The sequence below is a fragment of the Acomys russatus genome, chromosome 29 (assembly GCF_903995435.1).
Source record: "Acomys russatus chromosome 29, mAcoRus1.1, whole genome shotgun sequence".
NCBI classification, from domain to species: Eukaryota; Metazoa; Chordata; class Mammalia; order Rodentia; family Muridae; genus Acomys; species Acomys russatus.
Window position 1 is genome coordinate 10433012 of NC_067165.1, and position 27230 is coordinate 10460241.

The 27230-nt window shown below is 37.2% G+C and overlaps 1 protein-coding gene across 1 annotated transcript; it reads left to right on the forward strand.

Annotated features, from left to right (window-relative positions):
• Positions 1-152: 152 nt before the first annotated feature.
• Positions 153-19712, forward strand: LOC127211933 (putative selection and upkeep of intraepithelial T-cells protein 1 homolog). The gene is made up of 5 exons (XM_051172030.1): positions 153-565; positions 1022-1303; positions 8274-8381; positions 19340-19462; positions 19621-19712. The coding sequence occupies exons 1-5, from the start codon at positions 190-192 to the stop codon at positions 19710-19712; spliced, it is 981 nt and encodes a 326-aa protein (XP_051027987.1). The 5' UTR covers positions 153-189.
• The last annotated feature ends 7518 nt before the right edge of the window (positions 19713-27230 follow it).

Sequence of the window (27230 nt, forward strand, 5' to 3'; positions counted from 1 at the left end):
AGTCAACTATTAAGCTGATAGCAATTATCTTGGCAAGTCATTTAGCAGCAATAGGAATTATACACACTTATTAAGGGGAAGAGTTTGATGAGCCACTACTGAAGTATAAATTTATAATTTTTTCAGGTATGCTGGAAAAATAATAACTAAAAGGAGGCAATTTAGAGGACTGCCTTAATTAGAGATCTCATGTTTTGTTTTTTGTTTCTCTTCCCAGAAGGATTCATAGTGACTGGATTAGAGGGACCAATCTTGGCTCCACTTGGTACAGCACTTGACCTCAGCTGTCAGCTGTCTCCTCCACAAAATGCCCATCACATGGAGATCCGCTGGTTCAGGTCCTGCTATACACAGCCTATTTATCTATACAATGATGGCAAAGATCTATTTGGAGAAATTATCCCCAAATATGTGGAGAGAACAGAACTCTTGAAGGACAGCATTGAAGAAGGAAAAGTGACTCTCAGGATCTTTAATGTCAATCCTGATGATGATGGGCATTATCACTGCATCTTCAAGGATGGCCAGTTCTACGAAGAGCACATCACAGAGGTCAAGGTCACAGGTAATCTTAGATTCTTCTGAGAGTAAAATCTATATTCACACAGTGATTTACATATAAGAAAAAAATGCCCAGTCATAAATTCTACAAGGAATGGAATCTTAGATGTGTTTGCTGAATTTAATAATCTAAAAGCTTACCTCAGTTGTTTAGATTTATTAAATAGCAAATATTTTGCTAAAAGAAAAGTTAAATTAGATAAAGAGGTCTTTTCTCACCGGGATTATTTAGATCAAGTTACTAATTGTATTATGACCTCTGGTCATTTTTCCATCTGGTGCCTTCTCCCTTAATTGATTAATTTTGTCATTGGGAGCCACATACACTTTTCAATATCATATCTACAGACAATGGGAATAACGTGGATGAGGAGTGGTTTTCTTTTTGTGTTATTTTTCTTATTCCATTTATTATATTCCATTTACTACATATCATTGGTTCCTCTTTGTTTATAACCAGCTGGGAGCTCCCAGGTTCAGATTCTTGTTCATCCTCCTACTACAAAAGGTGTGACAGTGGAGTGTCACTCTGGACGCTGGTTCCCAAGGCCTCTCATGGAATGGAGAGACAGCAGAGGAGAGGTAATTCCAGCTGCATCAAAAACCACTTCACAGGATGGAGACAAATTGTTCAATATGGAGATAACCCTTCTACTTAGAGACAGCTCCTTCAGGAATGTCACTTGTTGCCTTTGGAACCCTGTAACAGGCCAACAGGAAAGCACAACCATTGTTCTACCAGGTAAAATTCATGAATTCATTCTTGAAATAAAAATAATTTCAAATGATTTAGAATGGAAACAAATCTCATGTGCTTTCTTCACTAGGTTTCAGGCCATTACTTTTGCTTTATTTTATTTATTATCTCATCTGTTGTCTGATTTCACTTTGATATATTAATTTCTTTCACCATTTTCCTAATATTGGAGGTTTTAGTATATAAAATTCTGTTTTGCTTTGTCCTAAGATAAGGTGTTCGATGTTTGCCTACATTGATACTCCTTTTTTAAAATGTTTTATTAACATTATCCATTGTAAAAGATAATGTGATAAGACCTGGTTTTAGCTTTGTGAGTAATCTTCACACTGACTTCTATAGTGGATCTACTAGTTTGCATTTCTACCACCAATAATTAACCATTCCCCTCATCCCGTATCCATGCTAGCATTTTTCATTTTGTTGTTTGTTTGTTTGTTTGCTTTTTGCCTTAGCCATTCTGGCTGCTATGAGATGTCAAAGATGTTTTATTTTTTTTTATTTTTTATTTTTTATTAATTTATTCTTGTTACATCTCAATGTTTATCCCATCCCTTGTATCCTCCCATTCCTCCCCCCCCCCATTTTCCCATTATTCCCCTCCCCTATGACTGTTCCTGAGGGGGATTACCTCCCCCTATATATTCTCATAGGGTATCAAGTCTCTTCTTGGCTACTTGCTGTCCTTCCTCTGAGTGCCACCAGGTCTCCCTCAAAGATGTTTTAATCTTTGCTCAATAACCAAAGTTGTTGAATAGTTTCTTAAGTGTTCCTCAGCCATTAATTTATTAATTTATTCTTGTTACATCTCAATGTTTATCCCATCCCTTGTGTCCTCCCATTCCTCCCCCCCCCTCCATTTTCCCATTATTCCCCTCCCCTATGACTGTTCCTGAGGGGGATTACGTCCCCCTATATATTCTCATAGGGTATCAAGTCTCTTCTTGGCTACTTGCTGTCCTTCCTCTGAGTGCCACCAGGTCTCCCCCTCCAGGGGACATGGTCAAATGTGAGGCACCAGAGTACGTGAGAAAGTCGTATCACACTCTCCACTCAACTGTGGAGAATATTCTGACCATTGGCTAGATCTGGGAAGGGGTTTAAAGTTTACCTCCTGTATTGTCCTTGGCTGGTGCCTTAGTTTGAGCGGGACCCCTGGGCCCAAATCTGCCTATCATATTGTTCTACTTGTAGATTTCTAGGACCCTCTGTATCCTTTTATTTTGCTGTTCTCCCATGCGTCTCTCATTTAGAGTCCCAATAGGATGCCTTCCCCTCTGTCCCAGTTTCCTGGTAAGTGAAGGCTTTCCTGGGACATGCCCCTTGGGCTAGTATGCAGATATAAGTGAGTATATACCATTTGATTCTTTCTGCTTCTGGGTTAACTCACTCATTATGATCATTTCTAGCTCAATCCATTTATCCACAAAATTCGGGAATTCCTTGTTTTTAATAGCTGAGTAGTATTCCATAGTGTAAATGTACCACAGTTTCTTTATCCATTCTTCTACTGAGGGACACTTAGGCTGTTTCCATGTTCTGGCTATTATGAATAAGGCTGCTATGAACATGGTTGAGCAAATTTTCTTGTTGTGTGCTGGAGCATCTTCTGGGTATATTCCAAGGAGTGGAATAGCTGGGTCTTGAGGAAGCCCTATTCCCATTTTTCTGAGATAGCACCAGATAGATTTCCAAAGTGGCTGTACTAGTTTGCATTCCCACCAGCAATGAAGGAGTGTTCCTCTGCAAATGGAAATATCACATATGAGTTATAATACAAATATATCACTTATACATCTACAAAAAAAGACTCTAGAACTGCATTTTTATTTTTTATTTAAGTAATTTATTAAGAGTACATCTCAATTGTTATCCCCTCACTTGTATCTTCCCATTCCCCCCTCTCTCTTTTATTCTATTCCCTTCCCCTAGATCTATGACAGAAGGTGATCTCCTCCCCACCACATGATCACAGCCTATGAGGTCTCCTCCTGGTAGCCTGCTTGCTCTTCGTCCGAGTGCCACCAGGTCTCCCCACCAAGGAGAAGTGGTCAAATAGGGGCCATCAGAGTTCATGTCAAAGTCAATCCCTGCTCTCCACACAACTGTGAAGAATGTGTTGTCCATTGGCTAGATCTGGATAAGGGTTCTAGGTTTACTGCATGCATTGTCCTTGGTTGGTACAGTAGTTTAAGTAGACTCCCTAAGTCCAGATGCTCCAGCCTTAATTGTCTCCTTGTAGGTTTCTGGAACCCTCCAGATCCTTCTATTTCCTCATTCTCCTTTACCACTCTCACCCGGAGCCCTAATAGGAAGTCCCAGTATCTATCCCAATATCCTGCAAAGACATTCCAGGGGCATCACTGTTGGGCTAGTGAAGAATGAGTACATACCATGCGTATCTTTCTGGGTCTGGGTTAACTCACTCAGGGTGATCATTTCTACTTCCATCCATTTGCCTAAAAATTTCAGGATTTCCTCCTTTTTAATAGCTGAGTAGTATTCCACAGTGTAAATGTACCACAGTTTCTTTATCCATTCTTCAACTGAGAGACATCTAAGTTGTTTCCAGGTTCTGGCTATCATGAATAAGGCTGCTCTGAAGATGTTTGAGCATGTGTCCTTGCTGTGTGGTGGAGCAACTTTTGGGTATATTCCAAGGAGTGGAATAGCTGGATCTTAAGATAGCCCTATTCCCAGTTTTCTGAGAAAGTGCCAGATTGGTTTCCAAAGTAGTTGTACAAGTTTGCATTCCCACCAGCAATAAAGGAGTGTTCCCCTTTCTCCCCATCCTCGCTAGTATGTGCTGCCAATTGAGTTTTTTATCTTAGCCATTTTGATGGGTGTAAGATAGAATCTCAGAGTCATTTCAAGTTGCATTTCTCTGATGACTAAGGATGATGAGCATTTCTTTAAGTGTTTCTTAACCATTCAACATTCCTCTGTTAAGAATTCCCTGTTTAGTTCTGAGTCCTATTTCTTAATTAGGTTATTTGGTTTGGTGGTGTTCAATTTATTGAGGTCTTTATATATTTTGGATATTAGTCAATTGTCAGATGTAGGGTTGGTGAAGATAGTTTCCCAGTCCATAGGTTGTCATTTTGTTCTGTTTACAGTATCTTCTGCCTTACAGAAGCTTCTCAGCCTCATGAGGTCCCATTTATTAATTGTTGACCTTAAGGCCTGGGATCTTGGAGTTCTGTTCAGGAAGTTGTCTCCTATGCCAATGAGTTCTAGGCTCTTCCCCACTTTTTCTTCTATCATATTTAGTGTCTCTGGTTTTATGTTGATGTCTTTAATCCACTTAGACTTGAGTTTTGTGCATGGTGATAAACATGGACCTACTTACATTTTTCTACATTTAGACATCCAGTTAGACCAGCACCAATTGTTGAAGATGCTATCTTTTTTTTTGTGTGTGTGTGTGTGTGTGTGTGTGTGTGTGTGTGTGTGTCATTGAATAGATTGGGCTTCTTTGTCAAAATTCAAGTGCCCATATGTGTGCGGGTTTATTTCTTGGTCTTCAGTTTGATTCTATTAGTCAATCAGCCTACTGTTATAACAGTACTGTGCTGTTTTAATTACTGTTGCTCTATAGTTGAGATCAGGTTTGGAGATTCCTCTGGAAGATCTTTTCTCATACAGGATTGTTTTAGCTATTCTAGGTTTTTTGTTCCCCATATGAAGTTGAGAATTGATCTTTCAAAGTCTTTTAAAAATTATGTAGGTATTTTGATAGAGATTGCATTGAATCTGTAAATTGCTTTTGGTAAGATGGCCATTTTTTTTATACTGTAGGAATTTTATTTGGTTTTTTCATTTTTTCCTTTTTATTAATTCATTCATATTACATCTCAGTTGTTATCCCATCCCCTTTATCTTCCCATTCCTCCCTCCCTCCCACTTTCCCCCTACTCCCCTCCCCTATGACTGTGACTGAGGGAGACCTCCTCTCCCTGTATATGCTCATAGGGTATCAAGTCTCTTCTTGGTAGCCTGCTATCCTTCTTCTGAGTGCCATCAAGCCTCCCCATCCAGGGGACATGGTCAAATATGGGGCACCAGAGTTTGTGTGAAAGTCAGTATCCACTTTCCACTCAACTGTGGAGAATGTCCTGTCCATTGGCTATATCTGGGTCAGGGTTTGATGTTTACTGCATGTATAGTCCTTGGCTGGTGCCGTAGTTTAAGCAGGACCCCTAGGCCCAAATCTATCTGCCATAATGTTCTTCTTGTAGGTTTCTAGGACCTTCTGGATCCTTCTATTTCCCCATTCTCCCTTGCTTCTCTCACTTAAAGTCCCAATAGGATGACCTCCACTCTGTCCCACTTTCCTGATAAGTGAAGACTTTCATGGGACATGCCCCTTGTGCTAGTGTCCAGGTATAAGTGAGTGTATGCCATGAGTCTTTCTGCTTCTGGGTTAACTCACCATTCCGACTCAGAACATCCAAGAAATCAAGGACACAATGAAAAGAAGAAACCTGAGAATAATAGGCATTGAGGAAAAAGAAGACACCCAACTCCATGGCTAAGATGGCCATTTTTACAATGTTAATTCTCCCTATCCGTGAACAAGGGAGACCTTTTCATCTTCTGATGTCATCTCCAATCTCCTTCTTCAGATATTTGAATTTTTTCAAACAAATCTTTCACTTGCTTGGTTAGAGTTACTCTTGGATACTTTATATTGCTTGTGACTATTGTGAAGGCTATAGTTTCCCTAATTTCTTCCTCATGAGGATTGTCATTTGTATACAGGAAGGCTACTGACTTTTTGAGTTAATTTTGTATCCAGCTACTTTGCTGAAGATGTTTTTCAGTTGTAGGAGTTCTCTGGTGGAATTTTGGGGGCCACTTATGTACACTATCGTTTCATCTGCAAATGGAGATAATTTGACATCCTCCTTTCCTGTTTGGTTCCCCTTGATCTCTTTTTGTTGTCTTATTGCTCTAACTAGAACTTCAAGAATTATATTGAAGAGATATGGAGAAAGTGGGCAGCCTTGTCTGATCCCTGATTTTAGAGGAATTTCCTTGGGTTTCTCTCCATTTAATTTGATTTTGGCTATTGGCTTGTTATATATAGCCTTTACTATGTTTAGGTATGTGCTTTGTTTCCCTGATATACACCCTCAGCTCCTGCTGGGCCAGCAGACACTGACACTATTTCTTGTGGCCTACAGATCAGTCAGATTGGGAGAAAGAGCACAATCATGGCACAGCATGCTTAGACTGTGCTGGGCTTTGGATATTTTGTCCTCATGGTCACTGGCCCCTGGGACTTTATATGGACTGGTGGGTGGAGTGCTGTCTGAGGTCAGACCCATCCTTTTTCCCAAATTTTCCCTGAGCCAGTAGCTCCAGACTCTGATGCTTCACTGCCCACTGTTCATTCCCAGATACTGAGTCCTTGATATGGAGCACAGCTGCAGCCTACAGGCAGGTAGGGGGTCCAGACACTGGGGACTGAGCATCCATCCTCTGTGGATCAGTTGGATGGCCGTAGGTCAGACCCACCTGTGCTCTGTACTGTGCAGGCCCCTGTCACCTAGGACTCTCTAGGTCTTGCAGTCTGTAGACCCAAGGTGGGTTCCTAGTCTCCATCTTGCAGATCAGATACCGTGTGTATTTGGAATCACCATCTTGGATCTCTCCTCTAGAACTTCTTATATACCTGTATTTACTTACTCACTTATAATAGTTAAGTTGTGAACACCAAAGAAGTGGGCAAGGAAATGTGGTATGTAATTTTATCTAACCATAAAAAAGAATGAAATTGCATTATTTGCTGGAAAACATTACAGTTATTGATTACATAAAGTGAAATAAGACAGATTCAGAAGGACAAGATCACATATTTGCTGTCACACACACACAAGAATAAAGAAGAGAGAATGGGGAAGGGAAAGACTAAGACTATTGAAAGGAATGATGAGTGAAGAATAAGGGTACTATAGAGCATGTAATTATGGAAATATCAGAAATTTTAAACTGAATCTAAATGCCATAAGTATATGGCAGTTTTAAAAAGAAATTAACTGCATCAATATGTAGTGCAAATACATCTGTAATAATTATATTTTCTTGATTAACTGTTCCCGTTATCAATATATGATATATTTTAATAGAAATAGAGAAATGCTTCTAAATTTTTCTTGAACCTATCTTGTCAAGTATAAGCATTCCTGCTGCCCTAGTTTGCTTCCTATGGCTGTGATAAACATGAAATTGGGATAAAAAGATTGAATTGGCTTACATTTACAGGTCAGAGTCCATCATTAAGGGAAGTCAGGGTAAGAACTCAAATAGAAGTAGAAACAGGAACCATAAAGAAAAACTGATCACTAGGTTGCTTTCCATGGCTTGATTACTTTGTTTTCTTATTCAACTCAGGACCAACTGCCCAGAATTGGCATTGCCCACCAGTTGAGGTTTTCCCACATCAATTATTACTCAAAAAAAATGTCCCACAGATAAGGCTACATTCTAATCTGATGAAAGCACTTCCCCCGATGATATTCTTCCTTCCCAGATCACTATATTTTGTGTCAAGTAGACACAGAAATGAACTGGCACACATAACTTTTTATTGACTGTATGGACCCATACTTTTGTCATCATTCAATGAAAGCATTATGATGCATCTGACCTGAGAGCTGAAGCTGTGATTTGAATCTGACTTTATATTACTCCCTTAGGAACTCTGTGTCTGAGCTTTGAGAAGGAGAAAGGGCAACTTGTCTTTGCCTTTTCTCTTTCAGTCAGGGAGTTCATACTAATTTATATCTATGCTACTTTTCACAAAGTTCACATCTGCATTTCCAAACTGGACTAAACTTACCATTCTAAGGTGATGGGATTCGAGAAGGTTTGGATTGTGTCGTCCCTTAATAGGTTGGTCCAAACAGTCTGAATTTCCTAGGTAGTAAAATTTGTGATTTTTCTATTTCAGATGAAATGTTTTCTTGGAATTATATTTGGAAGATGGTTGTGGGTGTAGTTCTGGCTATGATGACACTCTTCATCATAATTCCCTGTATTAAACTTCAAATCCTAGAAGGTAAGTAGGCTTTCAAAATGAAAAGATGCAAAGTAGGAGAGGGAGTGGTAGCTAATGCTGTACGACACTATATTCAGAAGCTTATATGCAAATATAAACTCATGGGTCATAAATGAGACATATCTTTATCCATATCTCATTCTAGAAGACTTTCTGTTGCTGATAGAGCTGATGACAGTGCTCTTTGTGAAAGTCTGTGCTTCATTTGCCTTATTCAAGATGAAACTTCCCTTACCAGTGGTGATAGATGCAAAAAAAAAAAAAAACAAAACTTTTTAATGCTTAATATCCATCAATATTTCTACAGCCTTCTCTCCAGGCTTTTCAGAATTCTAGTGGGATCATTGAAGGCATAAAATAAAGTCATAAACTGTGTATTACAGAAATGGCTCCAAAGTGTTCATTCAGTGCAATACCTGGAAAACTGAACCTATAGGGAGGGGTATACCAGTTGGACTATCAGATGGTTTATTTCCCTATGGGGAAAATGTCATTCCTTTTCAACAGTGCTATACTAAGAGGAGGTAGACTTGAAGGATAACAAGAAAACTTAAACCACAAATATACAGCTGTTTAGGTTTTAAAGGTGTGCTAACTTTGAAAGACAGATTACTTCATATACATTTATCTCTCCAGTGACTATTATTAAAAAATTCCCAATTCTCTTTTCACCACCAATAACTCCCCCTTCTGAAATGTTCCTTGAACCTGGAGTGGGGTTATTTAGGTGTTCTATTTAGGCCTAGAACTCTACAGTCATAATCATTTTAGGGGTTATATTGAAGCCCCCTTAAATTTTTCCCATATGTATGTTAGCCATTATGGAAGGTTTGGGTGTCATCTTTTCTATGTTTCTTTTCTACTTCTTTACTTCCCCTTTCATTTTCACATGCTCTTCTGCCCTGACTTCTATTGTCTGTGGTAAAAACTGATCCTATTTTCCAAAACTGAGTCTGACCCACACAGCATAAAGTCACAGACTCACTACATTTACTCTTGTTTACTGGTCTCTGGCAAAAATAAACACATATTTAGCATGTCAACTTCTTGATAATACATACTTTTTTGCAGAAATGGGTTTTTTGTTGTTTCTTTTTTTTTTCTCTTCATCGTTGAATGCATTTCCTTCTTCAGAATCTCAGCTTCCTCTTAAAAGAGTTGTAGTCAGAGGCTTTTATAAGCAGATTTTTCCCATTGCAGATCTCTTTCAATTAGTAAGTCTTTATCTTTGGTCCACCTTGAGCAGGTAACATTACTCATCATATCTACAAAGTGCTTCTAGATTATTCTAAAAGAGGCAGATTTGATTTAATAGTAGGAATTATCATATCGTCATAAGATTCTAGTAGTTCCTAAGGTTTTGGTTCTGAGAAACCTTATTCAAAAATCCTTATAAGTAATAAGGTTCATAATCCGTGTTGTATATACTTAATTAAATATTATTACTAAAGAATTATATATTACAACTATGATCATCAAAATTAACTATTAAATCTAAATCATACAGACACTAATAGCAGAAGAAATGACTTAATGTGAGTCACACAAATACTCATAGCTTATACTCTGCCTATTAAGCTACGCCATGTCTATAACTCCTTGGCAGAGGAACAGACACCACCTAGGGTGACAAACACATTGTGGAACACTTCCATGGAGAAGTGACATCTACTGACATCTACTGAAATATTTTAAAAGCTCTTTCGTTAATAAAGTCTTTCTTTATTTAGAATTTTCCTTTTTGGACATTGTCACTCTTCCATTAGCCCCTTTGACAACTGTCGTAATACCACTGAGAATCTTCTTCATGGGAAATATCCTAGCTTCTTTCATGTTATTTTTGTTTGTTTGTTTTTGTTTTGCTGGGTTAGGAGAACCACTGACTTTGATTGTATGTGAAGTTATTTAACGAAGCATGGGGAACGTGGCAGTGGCTTCCATCACTGAAGAAGATGATTCACCTTTCTGCAACAACCACTAACATCCAGTAGCTCCTAGGGGAGAGATGAGGTCTCATAAGTCCCTTATACATTGGTGATAGAATAGTAACAGGCCCATCTTGCACAGTGAAAGCATAGCTACAATGATTACATGAGCATAAAATCCATATTGTATCTAGAAGTCAGCATTTCAGTCACTATTCCAGATTCTCTTCTTTTTAAATCCTTTCCATCAACAATCGCGTTTCAGCAATGTTCCTTGAATATTGGACGTGGTTATATAGGTGTTCTATTTAGGCCTAACACCCAACAACCACTTATTATCCATATTCTGACCAGCTATGAGTCTCTATATCAATCACTCACTGACAACAAATTTTTCTTTCTCTGACCAAAAATGAGATCAGCACTGACATATTAGTTTAAGCACAAATATTTAGAAGTTACTTTCACAACCATCCCCACTTAGAAAATTACAGTTGTGTGATTCTCACCTTACCCCTGTGGCCTCCTAATCCCTGAGGTTTTGGCAGGTTTACAGTACCAAGCGTGAGTTTCATCTTGTGGACATACCAGAATCCAATCAAAAAGAAATTGGTTACCACCTTCACCACTACTTTTCCAGTGGCCACATGTTACCTGGAAGGTTGGCATTGTAGCCCATACATTTCTCAGATAAGTAAGATGATCAATGGCTTTTATCTCACAGCAGCCTGAAAAGCAATTTCCCACAATAGGAAAGCTACCCAATGTTTAAGATTCCAGTTTAATTTCAACTCATTTTTCCTCTATGTCTTGCAATGAAAGTGTGTGGCCTCTTCCATAATAGTGTCACACTATCCTGTTTTGGTGAGGAATCAAGAGCAATGGCTATAGTGTGTATAGCTTTGAGAGGCTCTGCAGCCTCTCTGAAAAGTAACATGTAGGGAGGTATCTTATATATGATACTTCATTTCCACCATCCTCCAATCAGCATACCAGCTTATATGTATCAACCTACAGTCTCCCTCACTACTACTTACAGATTATATGTGTTAAACTATTCCTTCTCTCTAAAGCTCTTGTCTCCATCTCACACACACACACACACACACACACACACACACACACACACACTTAAAACAACTTTTCAAGCTAGAATAGTTGTATGAGAGAGAAAATATGGCATTTGTCTTTCTGCTCCTTTGTTACCTTGTTCAATATTTTTTCCAGTGACATCCATATCCTACAAATCTCATATTTTTGCAGTTGAGGAAAAGTCCATAGTGTGTATGTGCCACATTTTAATTATCCATAATTATCTAGGCTGATCTATGTCTTAGGCATTATGACTAGAGAATCAGCAAACATGTACTTACAAGTATTTCTGTAGTAGAATATAGTCTTTTGGGTCTACACCCATGAATTGTAGAGCAGAGTCATATGGTAATTCTTTTAGTTTTCTGAGACAACTTCACACTAAATTTCATAGTGGCTAGACACCTGTTTACATTCTGGCCAGCAGTAAATTAAGGGTCACTGTTTCTCAGCATCAATGTCATCATTTGTTGTCAATTCTCTTAATAATAGTCATACTTGCTGAGGAGATGTGGGGTCTCAGCACTGTTTTAATTTAATTATTTAGTGAAATGAATCATCCTTGAATCTCTGGAGTGATGCTACATTGATATGATCTTAAATTCAATTTCCAAAACACTATTGACACTGTTGGCATCTGTAGTATCAAGGACCTACTGTAATATATCCCTGGTGACTAAAAAAGATGAATAGCTTAAAAATATTTAGCATCCATTTGTATACTTCTTTTGATAACTGCCTATTCAGTGCTATAATCCACCTTTCAAAATTTTAGATATTTATATTATGTATATGATTGTTTTGCTTGCATATATGAATATACATCATGGGCATACCTGGTGCCGATGGAGGTCAGAAGAGAACATCAGATAAATCAGAACTATAATAACAGATGGTTGCAAGTGATCATGTGAGTTCTAGGAACCAATCCTGGTCCTCTGTAAAAGCAACAAGTGTATTTAACAACTTGGTCATCTCTCTGGGCCACCATAATTCATTTTTATTAGATTGTTAGGTTTTTTGATGTTTGTGATTTTTGTGGTTCTGGTTGTTGTTTGCAAATTCCAAATATTAATCATCTGTCGAGTTCATAGCTGGGGGAGATTTTCTTCCATTCTCTAGGATACCACTTCACTTGATTAAAAGCTTGCTTTGCTGTACAGATTGGAGAGTTTTAATTTCCTAGGTCCATTTGGTGATTGATTATATCCTGAGTAGCCAACATACTTAAGAGACAGAGTTAAGACCAGTACCAGATCATGTAAGATAACCTTACATTTCAAGACGCTGGGGAACAAGGACCTTGTAAATCATGCCATATTGTGATTTTAGAAGAAAGAGCCAAAAGCAAATAATAAACATGGAGGACTAAAGGGAGGAAAGATATTTTTTGCTTTTTTTAATGTAATATAGGACAAGAGGAGAGCAGGACAGAGCTGAGGTAGGTGCCCTGCTCCAAGAACCTGATATGGTTCTTTGTTTGTGTTTTTGGCTGGTTGGTTGGTTGGTTTTGTTTTGTTTTGTTTTGTTTTTTAAGACAAATCAGATCTGAAAAGTGACTAACCTGATTTTGGCTCTCATTCTGACTCATATTGTTTCTCCGTTGCTGGGAGTTCCTCTGTAAGGCAGTCCTGTTCTATTGTCAGGTCGTTCTTTGGTTGTTAAGATTACTGATGCTTTCCTAAAACTATGTTAAGTGGTTTCACTGATGGAATCTCAGAACTGATCATATCTGTGCAAATCCCTTTTGAATTCAGTTGAGAATATTAGCCTTATCTTTATGCAGCTCCTGCCAATGTCCTGAATATTATTTGAATCTCTGTAAAGATTCCTTTCACCAGATCTTCAAATCAAAAAAATACTACTCAGACCTAATTCAGGGATTCTTTTTATGATTTAACAATATTTTGTTTACTTATTTCAGTGTATAGTTCTGTCTCATTTAGCCTAGTTTACCTAGGGTCTTGAGCTACTTAAACCACTATGATAAACAAAGGTCTTTTGGAAATGGTTGTGTACTTTCTTATTTATTGATCACTATTGGCAAGATTCCTGTGTGAAGTAGAGAATGTTTTACTGTTGTCTACCTAGGTATGGCCTTATTGTCCAGCTGTTGAGAGTATACATCACCCTTCAGCTCACTTTTTAATATTTTTCCTAGTTTACTTCCTGGAGAGCCTGGCTGACTGTGCCTGAATGACATCCACCATTTCATATTCTCTTGACGGCATTTTAATATCCAAAGATCATTGAGTCTCTGGCAATTCAAAGCTATTTAGAATTATCCTAGTTCCAGCATATTTCAGACTCAGACATATTCTTCTGCCTAATTAACTTACTAATGGATGGGTGAGAGAAAGACAAACTTGATTTGTCTTTCCTAAATATGCTTGTCCTCAATCTGAGACCTAAAGATACCTGCATTTTTGTTCCTATAACCAACAGTTCTGTGATCTTTTACCTCTTAGTCTCAGCACGGTTGAAATGCGCACAGAGATGATATTCAAATGTAGACATTGCCTTTTTTTTCTTACTTCAAAGTTCCTACCAACCAATAACAAGTAATTTTTACACTCTATTTCTTTAGGTTGTGCCTGCAAATGCAGTGCTCCTTGGGTGGCAGCCATGTTGCTAATAATTCCTTCAATTGCTGTATTCATAATACTCACCTTCTGTTTGTCTATAAAAGAGAGAGGTATGTGATTTTAAAAGATGAAATCTTTCTATGAATCTCTCCTTTTCCAAATGCCCAGTCCCTTGGAACACTCATCACATTACTTAATAAATTAATTCAATCACTCCATATCTTTAGGCTAAAGGAGATAATAATTTATAGACCTTAAATGTCTTAGGTCAGGAATCTCTTTTTATAATTGGTGCCAAAAAAACAAGTGATGGCCTTCAAAATTATCCACTTCTACACAGAATTTCTCAATTTAATGATGGACATAAACACCCAGAGTAAATTCTTCTTCCCTTCGGTTCTCTTTGAGAAGGAAATTGAAACTGTAAATGTGAAAGTTTGTGGCTAACAAATGTAACATATTTCAAATGTTTCCTCTACTCTACCTTTAATTAGCAAAATAAAGTAATCAAATAAAAATGAATACAACTATATATTAAGGCCACAATTCAGATGTCTGAAATTAGAGATTTTTTGTTTATTTACTAATTTATGTTAAGTTCGCATATATTATATTAAATGTAATCATGGCATTTTTCAACAAAGTGTGTTTTAGTAGATTTCTCTTCCTCACCTCCCCCACCCTTTTGCTTCTTTGTAACATTTCCAACATCTTTGTCCCTTTCATGCTATACAAGTCCCTTTGCCTTCTCTCTGCCTATCCTCAGCACCTATCTTTTCCTCTTTTATTAATTTCACATTTTTTATGAAATATTATTTTATTTTTTACATATACACTTATATTATTACACATATATACAACAAACTACCTACAGCAAAAAGAACAGTGAAACAATCAGGAATTATGTAAATGTTACACTCTTAGTGTTTTGTCTATTTGTATCTGTCTTTCATATCTTGGTGTGTCTGAAATTCTGAACGCAAATCAATATCTATCACATCTCATCATTATCAGCTTAAAACGTCTATCTAGACCTAAAAACATCTTAACCCCTAAACAACTAAGGATAATTGTAAAACTAAACAATCTGGTCTTCAACCCCATCAGAGACTTTAGAAGGAATAAAATTAATTACCTGAGTGTACAGGGGACACAGGTTAGCAGCTTCCCAAGTGAGAAGAGGACAGAGATAATTTGCTACCTGAGCAGTCATCCAAAGCTCTCTATAACTTTGGAGCATCATCTTCACCCTACTGGACCAATATATCTGACATACATATTTGTGAGGCAGGAACTGTCTTAGCAGAGTTTGGCCTTCAACTCTGACTGCTTCCAGTCAGACTCTACTTAATTCCTTTTTAGGCAGAATTTTTCCCAGTGTTTGTTTGCCACATTTGAAGCCATCTCCATAAGGAGGTTCTTGGATGCTCATCATCCTCTTTGAGGTAGGCTGGATGTTGCCAGGAGTTAACCTGTCTCACTGTCAATGAGTCTTTAAAATAACAGACACACAGGTGCATGCATACATATGTATGTATGTACATGTACACATACAGAATTTTTAAAAATCTAAGTGTAAACTTTGTATCTGTCAAACAATTTATATATATATATATATGTATATATATACATAGATAGATAGATAGATAGATAGATAGATACATACACATAAAAATTTAAAAACAGGCGGCGGTGGTGGTAGTGGTGGTGGATACTTTAATCCCATCACTCAGGAGGCAGAAGTAGAGGCAGGTGTATTTTGGAATTCAAAGCCAGCCTGGTTTAGAGAATGAGTTACAGGACATCCAAGCTACACATAGAAAACCTATCTCAAAAAAAAAGAGAGGGAGAAACAGAAAAGTAAGAAACAAAACTCAAAAAACAGAAAAAAACCTGCTTTATGGATTAGAAGCATTATGTCTGGTATGGTAGTGCTAATCTTTAGCCTCCGCACTAGGAAGGAAGAGACAGGGGATCTCTGTGAGTTCTGACATAACCTGGTCTACATATGGAGTTTCAGGCCAGTCATGGCTCAGTAGGGAGACCCTGTCTTAAAAGAGATTTAGGATAGCTGGGCAATGGTGGTGCACACCTTTAATGCCAGCACTCGTGTTTTTATTATTTTAGAGGAGATTTTTTAATTGATTTTCTTTTATGGATTGAAGGCACAAATAGCCTAAATAAAATTAAGTTGAAAAAGAAAAATTTGCAATTAACATACACTGTGATCTGTTATACCAACAAATATGTAAACATTAGCTGGCTACCAGGAAGAGACTTGATACCCTATGAGCGTATACAGGGGGAGGAAGTCCCTCTCAGTCACAGTCATAGGGGAGGAGAGTAAGGGGAAAATGGGATGAAGGGAAGAATGGGAGGATACAAAGGATGGGATAACCATTGAGATGTAATATGAATAGATTAATAAAAATAACATGCCAAAAAAACAAAAAAATAAAATAATAAGTAATAAATAAAAATTAAAAAACAAGTATGTAAACCTTTAAGACATCATGATAAACAAGTTAGTCATAAAAAGATAAATATTCTACCATTCCACTTATATCAAGCACTTCTGGTAGTCCACACCATGCAGATATAAAATAAAGTTGTGGTTGGTGGAGTTGCAAGTAGGAGTAGGACAAATTGTTTGACAGATACACAGTTTACACTTAGGATATTTTTTTTAAATTCTGGAAATAGTACCAGTGGTTATATGAAAATGTAAACACATTCACTATTCAAACGGAGAAGTTAAAATGGCTAGCATAGTAAAATGTATGTATTTCCATATTACCATAATAACAAATAAATTTAGTGTTAATCTCATTTTAAAAATTAAAAGAAGTCACTGACTGCTGGAAAAGAATTTTAGAACAAATATTAACAAATAATTTGAATGTAGAACATTTCTCTCAATTCTTACACAAAAGCTAAGATTAAGCATCTATTATCTTTTCTACTATTTTTATAAAAGAATTTACATTGATGAAACATGGCCCTAAGTGGTCGATTTGCATATTGCATACTAACATTACGGGTAATGCCACCATGGACATGAGTATACAAATGTTTCTTCTAGGCCCTAATTTAATTCTTCAGAGGTGTATACTGAGAAGAGGGGCTTCAGTATCTTATGATATTTCTATATGAACACATTTAATAAATTGTTGTTCCATTTTCCACAACATTCATTTTACATTCCCACCAATAATATCTAAGATTTCCAGAATCTTATATCCCTGCCATCACTGATTATTTCTTTTTTTTTTTTTAACATGTCAGATTTCCAACTGGGCAATAACACATTACAGTGTTTTTCTTAGTGATATTGAGCCTTTTTTGTATGCATATTGCCCATTCATACATCTTTTTCGAAGAAAGTCTATCAGTCATTTTTTTTTTCATATTTAGGTAGTGCTGTTTGTTTTGAGTGCTGAGTGTCAAAAATTTTTATGTTTTATCAATTGCTGTTAATCTTTGTTACACCTTACCTAAATTGCCTTTTTGTTTAGTCTATATGTGTTTAGACGTGCAATTTAAACACATGCACTCCAATTTTTCTTCTATTTTGTTTGCTGTCTGTGCCTTTGATGCTGTGTCCATGAAATCAATGTCAAAGTAAACGTAAAGCTTTTGCCCTATGTTTACCTTCAAGTGTTATAATAATCAGAATACTATGGACACTCTGCGATGTGTGCACATGTATAGATATCCTATTATCCTGCACTGCTTCTTGGAAAGACTGGTCGTTATCCACTGAAATGTAGTGATACCCTCAGCAAAAATGATTTTTATTTATTCTGTGAAGTATAAACTCTCTGAGCCATTGAGCTGGCCCCTATAGTTGTCTTCATGTTAGTGTCACACATTTTTATGTTATGCATAGAGACAAAAAGCATAGCAGCCTCAGTCTGCAGCTAATACTTCAATGGGAGGTGATTGTAAGAGGGAGAGTACTTTTTCTTAACGGAAGTCCATGTGTCTATTTATTGCACATCTATGATAAGGTGTAGTCTGAGCACACAGTCTTGATTTTTATAGGACAGAATCAATTCATTTGTCAACATATATTTTACAACATCCACTCTTCATAAATTGTTTAATTTTTATGACAATAAGTCTTGGAAAGAAAAAAATTTTATTCAAGTTATATGTACATAACATACAATTTATCATTTTAATAAGTATAATGTTATATTTCCATGACATTAAGAATATGTTCATTTCTATGTAGGCATATGTTCATTTCTATGTAGGCATCATCACCATCTATTTCCAAAAATACTTCTGTCTTTCCAAACCTTTAGTAACTCCCTGACATTGCCTGTCACCACCTGAAGTTCCTAGAAACTACCATTCTATTTTCTGCCTATATGCTGTTAATTATACTAAATGCTTTATATAGATGGAATCTTGCAATATTTGGTTTTGGAACTGGCTTATTTCATTTGTCATAATAGTTTCAAAGTTTATTCATGGAATATCTTGCAGAATTTCTTTCTTTCTTAAGTTTGGGAAAACATTGTATTAGTTTAGACATTTTGCTTATCTCTTCATCTATTGATGGGCACTTTTGATACCTAAATATTCTAGGTATTATGTATGAGGCTGCTATGAACATAGACATGCAAATATATCTTCTAGATCCTGCTTTTAATTCTTCAATGAATATGTCAAAATGTAAATTTTGTGTCTTTTCACATATACACTTTCTATTTTCTGAGTAAGTATTATATCATTAGGTGGCTTAATAACTACCATTAATTTAAGAAAGTCATTTCTAATCAACATAATTATGTAATAATGAAATAAGAATCCTTAATTGCATACATCAGTGTTAGCATCATGGAGAGTAGTAATGAACTTGACAATCTGATAGTTTTTCCCTTCAGAACCACCTAGAAAATATACTTTTAATGGATGTTTATGCTACATACAAGCATACCACTTTGGAAACTTGTAACATATCAACTTCAGAGAGTCTACTCATGCAATGAGCACTCTATTTCAACATTCCCTTTATGAGGCCCTGAATATTTTATGGCTTCTCGCCAATTGATGAAGCAGATAAAGGTAGGATACATACATGAGTCTTTAGACTCTAGCCAACCTGAGCATGTGTCATGCTTCTTTGAATAATACAATGAACATCTGCTTTCTGGCAGCTTCTTTCAGGCTTAACCCAAACATGTTCATTTTTAAATCTACCATATGACCCAAACTCTTCCTTCCCCAGTCTCATATAGCTAGAAGTATGGAATAATAGGAACCAGAAAAATAAATCTGTCAGAAATATGCAAAACAGCCTTCATTTCTAAGCATTGAACTTCCTAATTCTTGTATCTCTACCCAGTCTTTGTTTCAGAAGCCCAACTTGACTTGGATAGTATGTGGTTGGACGACACAAGTATGATCCTGAGCATGCTAATGGTGATCCTTGTCATGTTCATTTCCTTTATTTACTTCATATTGAGAGGTAAATAGTATGGGTAAGGTGGTATCACAAATGGTGGTTGTCTATGTCCAGAAAGCTGACTTTCTGTTCCTTGTGTTTTAATGGATGGGTTGATATCTCTTTTTTTTTCCTGGTGGGAATGCCAATCTTCATGAATTTATTTGTGGTGATGGGTACAGGTCATATCATCACAGCGAAGGAAACATGTCTGGGGCTCATCAGCTCAGATAACTACCTCGGTATGCAAGTTTCTGTGTGCACAATGCTTTAAGTACAAAATTCAAAACAAAACTGGAAATAATTATCCCTGAAATTTTAGTTGGCTGGGTACCATCATGCATTAAATGACATTGTATATCAATGAATGCAACCAACCTTAAGTTTGATCCTACAAAAGTTTAAGTACGTATTTATGCTTTAGGAACAATTTATAGTACAGATATTAATCTTTCCCTCCAAATACACAGTGTTCTTGTAAAAAGCAGTACATAACATAATGAAAAATGAATTCCCACAGAACAGCTCCAGGAAGAGATAAGAGAAAGTCACTAAAATGCATGGTCTTGGTCAAGATATGGACTTGAAACTGACCAATCCCAGAGCTGTCAATCAGAATTATGAAAGGGAGTTTATATCACAGCATTGGGGGAAAACCATATGAAAATAATTTTGAGTAACTTTCCTCAGGTACTAAAACCAAACATTATTTATACTAATAGACTCAGGTCAACTAATGTCCTAGGCAAAGGTGTTGGAACCCATTCCAAATAAGTTTCATTATAAATCTATGTAAATGTAATTTAAGGAACCACACATCTTTCAGAATATTATAATAACAATCTAGACAATAAGGAGAAGGAGAATCAGCTACTAAACTATGTTTTGAGCAGAAAACAATCTTTAGTTACTTCTCCAACTGTAAAACAAATAGACCATGAGGAAGCAAAGCCCTCAAAGTAAAGTTATTTTCTGAGTTAAATACTTGTTACTCTCTCTACCCAGCAGGTCAACATTGTCAGTACTGACTTTAATTGGATCAGTATCCAATGTAGCCACATGAAGTAGGGAGGATCAGGTACATAAGCCCAATAAGGCAAAGAATTTCCAAATTCCTGCGCATTGGACATAGGAAAGCAGAAAACATACCTCTACTGCCAAAACAGCAAACATGCCTAAAAACAAATTCTGTGTGGATGCAGGGAAGTTACTAGTAGAAACCAGGGCCTGGGTTCCATTAGTCAAGGCCTTGAGCTGACCCCATGTAGGAATCAGATTATCACATATGGCTGATGCAACTGGAGTGTATTTATGTTCTTCCAACTTTAACTGAGCAAATGACACAGCCAGTGCATGATCTGCAAACTGTTCCAATGAGGAGGATGAAACCATGTTAGCTGTGGAGTGTGGTAGTGTTTTTCTACTATTTGTTTTTCTTCTCTTTTTCAATAAAAGCATTGAGTTCTCTCACTGGTGGGATGAGGCAATCTGGGATCCAGCCTGATACTTCAGCATCTGTTGGGAAAATACAGGAATATCCTCATCCACTCCATAATAAAACATCTGGTTCTTTCCATTATGAAGTTATCAAATCTTATTACACGGGTTGATATCTCTTAACATTAACATACTTAATTCCCCAATAAAAGACATAGGCTAACAGAATGGATGTACAAACAACCCAGCATTTTCTGCATACAAGAAATTCACCTCAGCAAGAAAGATAGGCATTACCTCAGAGTAAAAGGCTAAAAAAAGGTTTTCCAAGCAAACAGACCCAAGAAATCAGGTTATATAGCCATTCTAGTATCTAATAAAATATACTTTTAAGCAAAATTAATCAAAAGAGATAAGGAAGGACACTCCATACTCATCAAAGGAAAAATACATCAAGAGTACAACTCAACCCTAACATCTATGCCTCAAATACGAGGGCACCCACATTTTTAAAGAAACATCATTAAAATTTAAATCACACATTGATCCCCACACCTTATTAGTGGAAGATTTCAACGCCTCACTCTCATAAATGGCCAGATATTCAAGACAGAAACCAAATAGACAAATAATGATACTAAAATATGCCATCAATTAAATGGACCTAATATATAGCTACAGAACTTTTGATCCAAACACAAAAGAGTATACCTTTTTCTCAGCACTGTGCGGAACCTTCTCCAAAATCAAACATATAGTCATACACGAAGCAAACCTCAACCAATACAAGAAAAGTGAATTAAGCCATTGAAATTAATTATATCACTATTAATTAAAGCTGATCATGAACAACAACAGAAATAACAAAAAGCCTAGAACAACTACCTACTCAATTACCAATGGGTGAGGGAATAAATAAAGAAAGAAGTGAAAGACTTCTTAAAATTTAATGAAATAAAGGCACAACATACCTAAACTTATGTCTAAGAATTGCTATTCACAGAAGATATGATAGTATACATGGTGATCCCAAAATTCCACCAAAGAATTCTTACTGTTCATAATCACCTTGAGCAAAATGGCTATATAGAAAAGTAATTTTAAAAAATTAGATCACTTCTATACTAAGGACAAATGAGCTGAGAAATAAATTATGGAAACTACACACTTGACAATAGCCACAAATAGTATAAAATATCTTAGAGTAATTCTAATCAAGCAAGTGAAAGGCCTGTATGACAAAAACTTTAGCTCTCTACAAAAGAAATTGAAGAAGAGAACAGAAGATGGAAAGATGTCCCATGATCATGGTCTAGTAGCATTAACATAGTGAAAATGGCCATCTTACCAAAAGCAAACTACAAATTCAATGAAATTTCCATTAAAATGCCAACACAAATCTTTACAGACATTGAAGGGATAATTCTAAATTTCAAATAGAAAAACAAAAAACCCAGAATAGCTAATACAACTCTTTACAATAAAAGAATTTCTGGAGGTATCTCCATCCCTGATTTCAAGCTATCCTACTGAGCAACAGTAATGAAAACTGCATAGTACTGGCACAGAAATAGACTAGTTTATCAATGAAATTGAATCAAAGACCCAGAACTAAACCCACACACTTGCAGACACTTGATTGTTGACAATGAAGCAAAAACCATACAATGAAAAAAAGAAAGTATCTTCAACAAATGGTGCGATCTAACTGAGTATCTAAATGCAGAAAATGCAAATAAAACTATATTTCTCTCCCTGCACAAAACTGAAGTACAAGTGGGTCAAAGACCTCAACATAACACCAGATACACTAAATCTATGAGAAGAAATAGTGGGGAAGAGCATTGAACTCATTGGCATAGGAGACAATTTTCTGCATGGAACACCAATAGCTCAGGCTCTAAGATCAACAATTAATAAATGGGACCTCTTAAACTGAAAAGCCTCTGTAATGCAAAGGACAGTCAATAGAACTAAATAAGAGTCTACAAATTAGAAAAATACCTTTACCAACCCTACATCCATGAAAGGGCTAATATCCAAAATATATGAAGAACTCCAAAAAGTAAACACCAACAAATAAGTTAACCCAATTAAAAAGAGGTCACAGAGCTCAACACAAATTTCAAGAAAGGAATCTCCAATGGCCAAGGAGCACTTAAAGAAATGCTCAACATTCTTAGTTATCAGGAAAATGCAAATCAAAACAATACAGATTCCATCTTGCACCATTCAGAATGGTGAAAATAAAAAATTCAAGTGACAGCACATGTTGGCAAGGATGTGCAGAAAGGGAAACAGTCCCCATTGCTGATGAGAGTGGAAACTTGTACAACCTTTTTGGAAATCAATCTGGTGCTTTCTCAGAAAATTGGGAAATCACGCTATCTTAAGACCCAGTCTTGTGTGCTCCTCCACACAATAAGTACATTTGCTCAACTATGTTCATTGCAGCTTTAGTTGTAATAGCCAGAATCTGGAAGCAAGTTAGAGAGCCCTTAACTGAAGAATGGATAAACTAAGGTACATTTACACAATTGAGTACTATTCACCATGAAAAGCAAGGAAGTCATGAAATATGCAGGCAAATGGATGGAACTAGAAAAGATCATCCTGAGTGAGGTAACCCAGACCCAGAAAGACACACATAGTATGCACTCACTTATAAGTGGACTTTCACCATTTAGTTCAGGATAAGTATACTACAATTCACAGACCCAAAACAGAAAAGTAATAAGGAGGACCGAAGGCAGGGTGCTTAAATATCACTAAGAAAGGGAAATAAAATAGACAACTGTAGTAGTTGAAGAGCAGGAATAAGGTAGGAGAGGAAGTGCAGAGAGAAATAAGGGTGGATAGTAGAGGCAGGAGGACAAAAGGCTTGTAGAGAGAACAGAAACTGTGGGTGGGACCATCTCTGTGACAAGCTGGAGACAAAACATAGAGTAGACTTCTGGAGGGATATGAGAGTGACTCTAGTTGAGACTTCTGGTATCAGTGGTTATGGAGAGTAAAAAGAACACCTTCTAACTAGACAAGACTCCTAGTGGAATCTACCCACAAAAACTTCGACCCAAAATTTACCCTGCCTACAAAATGTGCAGACATAAAGATAAAGCAGAAACTTAGAGAATGTCCAACCAATGTCTGGCCCAACCTGAGACCCACTCCATGGAAAAGAGAAAATTCCTGATACTATAACTACTCTGCTATGCTTGAAGACAGGAGCCTAGCATAGCTGTCTTCTGAAAGGCTCCATACACCAGCGGATTGAAACAGATGCGAAAACTCATAGCCAAACACCGGGCAAAGTGTAGGGAGTCCTGTGGGAAAGTGGAAGAAAGGATAAAGGACATGGGGGTGACAGGAGCCTCACAAAAAGGCCAGCAGGGCCTAGAGGGGCTTGTGGGTACTGAAGCATCACTCAAGGACCTAAGCCCCATACACAGATGTAGCTGATGGGCAGCTCAGGCTTCTTGCTTGTCCTCTAGTAATGGTAGCAAAGGTTGTCTCTGACATGGACTCTGTTGCCTGCTTTTTCATCACTTCCCTCTGGTGTGCCTGTACTCTGCTGCCTGCCTTTGATCCCTCCTTCTGGCATGGCTGCCTTGCCAGGCCACAGAGGTAGAATATGTGTTCAGTCCTGATGCAGTTTGATGAGTTATGTTGAATTTGGGGGGGTAGGAAGGGCTCTCTTTTTCTGAGGAATAGGGGAGGAAGATGGGTGAAGAGAGAGGGAGGGACTGGGAGGAGAGAAGGGAGGGGGCTATGATTGGGATGCATACTGAATAAATAATAGTTTTTTCAAATGAAGGGACTATGGAGTAGTAACCTAGGATGGGGAAATTTAATGCCTGATTACTGTACTTTACCAATATCCAACAGTTCCCACAAACCTTAAAGCCTATCTAAAACTCTGTTTATTATTGGCCAAATAACTTTTATTTGTTTAGTTTCTATGAATAGCAAGCTTTAATATTATCTACCACTGATAGGCATAAAAAAATATAACAATCCCCCTCCCCTAACAAGCAAGTTGAAAATCATTTAACAGAAAAAGCTAATACTGAGGAGTCAGAAGTTCTGTGACATAACATCTCTGCTTTGGTAGCCAGAAGAGTGTATGAGCCTTCCCAAGGCTTCCAAAGTTTCAGGTAGCACGGGGTTGTCATTTTGGGAGAAATCCTCAGGGTTCTGCCTGGTTGTCCATTTTGACAGCCAGTAGAGCTTGATGATTTTGCTTTGGGGATGCAAGATGCTTAATATAACATGATGGTGATACTTCAGTGGCACCCAGTGCCTCTCAGGCTTATAACACACTATACCTCACCTTTGCTCTGATGGCTTTGAACAACTTCTTATGCTTAATCTTGTTCCTCTGAAGGAAGAACTAAGTCTCAATTTCTCTTTTTCCTCTCTTTTTTCTTCAGAGTAATATCTTAGTATTTCTTATTTATGAGGTCACTCATAGATATCCTAAAATCTACCATTTATCCAGAGATCAAAAAACGGTCTTTTGGGGCTGGAGGGATGACTCAACCATGAAACGAAACACTAGACTCACAACAAAAAATGGTCTTTTATTTCAATAACAATCCACTATTTCATTTATAAAGATCCTCTGTGCAAAGCAATTTAACCTATCCTCTCCTCTGCAGAAGAAGAAAAAGAAGAAGAAGAAGAAGAAGAAGAAGAAGAAGAAGAAGAAGAAGAAGAAGAAGAAGAAGAAGAAGAAGAAGCATAAAGTTTTGGCCAGGAAACCATGGCCTTAAAGATATTGGAACCATTAGACAATGGGATATTACCTTGAATGCATCTCAAGAATTGGCCAGACACCACACAACACAAGCTGATGGTATTAACTCTTGGAAGATTTAAAAAGATGCCTTCAGGATACCCTGTGAACACAGGATCATAGGAACAAAATTTTTCTTACATTCTGTGGTCCAGGTACACAGAGACTATTGCAGTCATGGTCCAAGAAGATCTACTTATCATTTCAGCTGGCAACACTATCTGCTGTTATACATGTGATGATGAATGGTTTGGAGAAACTATTACATTAAGTTTTCCTGAAGACATATTAACATTTACACAGTCTACATTGAACACCATGAACAGGCCAAAAAACAACAATTTCACCAAAATCCCACTTGGTGAGCCATTGAGTTTATTGGACTTACTTGAGCAGCACAAGTGGAACAGGAGTGGTCCTTAAACATCTTCATCATGGCAAAGTCTTCCCATCATTAATGACTACTTATGAGGGCTACATCAAGTAGCCCCTGTTATTTAACCTTCCTATGCTTATATATTCTAGAATCTACCAAGATTATTTGCAGCAAGAGTATTGTAGAAAGGAGGGAGTCATGCCTACAATATCAGATGATAAGCCTTGGACTCTCCCCTCCTTCCTTCTACTAGTGAATGTCAACATCATTACTATTACACATTTTGCTACCTCTTTACTGTGCTGAAGGACCTCTCAGTTTCCTAGCCCAGTCATCTGCTGTCGCACCTTTCTAGCAAGTAGGGACTTCACTGGCCCCTGGAGCCATAATTAAAGATAAACTTTCTTCCATAAGTCACCTTAGATTGTGGTGTTTAATCACAGCAACCAAAAGTAACTAATAAAGGCATTGATTACCAAAGACTGGGACATTACAATGAAGAATCTTTCCCTGCTAGAGGGAGGAGACTTTGGACTTTGGACTTTGGACTAGAAAAGCCATTAAATACTTTACACAGAACTTGGCCGGCCATTTTATTAGGAAGACAGTGTTGACAATAGTGTGGACTAAGGAGGCCCAGCTCAAGAGCTTCCATGGGATTTAATGTCCCTGTAAACAATTGAGCTAAAGGCCATTCACAAGTATTTTGGCGAAGTACATACAGCTGCTCTCTGTCTGCACCATCTTAATTTACGTGAAGCTAAACTTAAAAGTAATGAATTCAATTCTTTGGCATAGGAAATTTCAAGAGGTCATAATTTTAGAAAACTTTCTCATCCTCTCCCAAAAGCTAACAATTGCCAATAACTCCAAAGCTAGAGATGAAATTTTATGTCCAGTCCCTATTCCTTGCTAGGATTTGATCTGGTTTAGGCTTGCTCATGTCTTTTTCATGCTGTTACAACTACACTGATTTAATGTATGTACCTTCCCTGTTGTATCAGAATAAACTATTTCCTTGTAGTTATTATCTACATCTGACCCTTACCTGCTTCTTACGATGATCCTTGAGCCCTGAACGGAAGTTGCTGTACACATATCCCTTTAATGCTGAAGATTCTATAGTTGTCTTTTGCCTGCACATTGGTCAGTGGTGAGGCTGTTAATCATTGTCTACTGTAAAC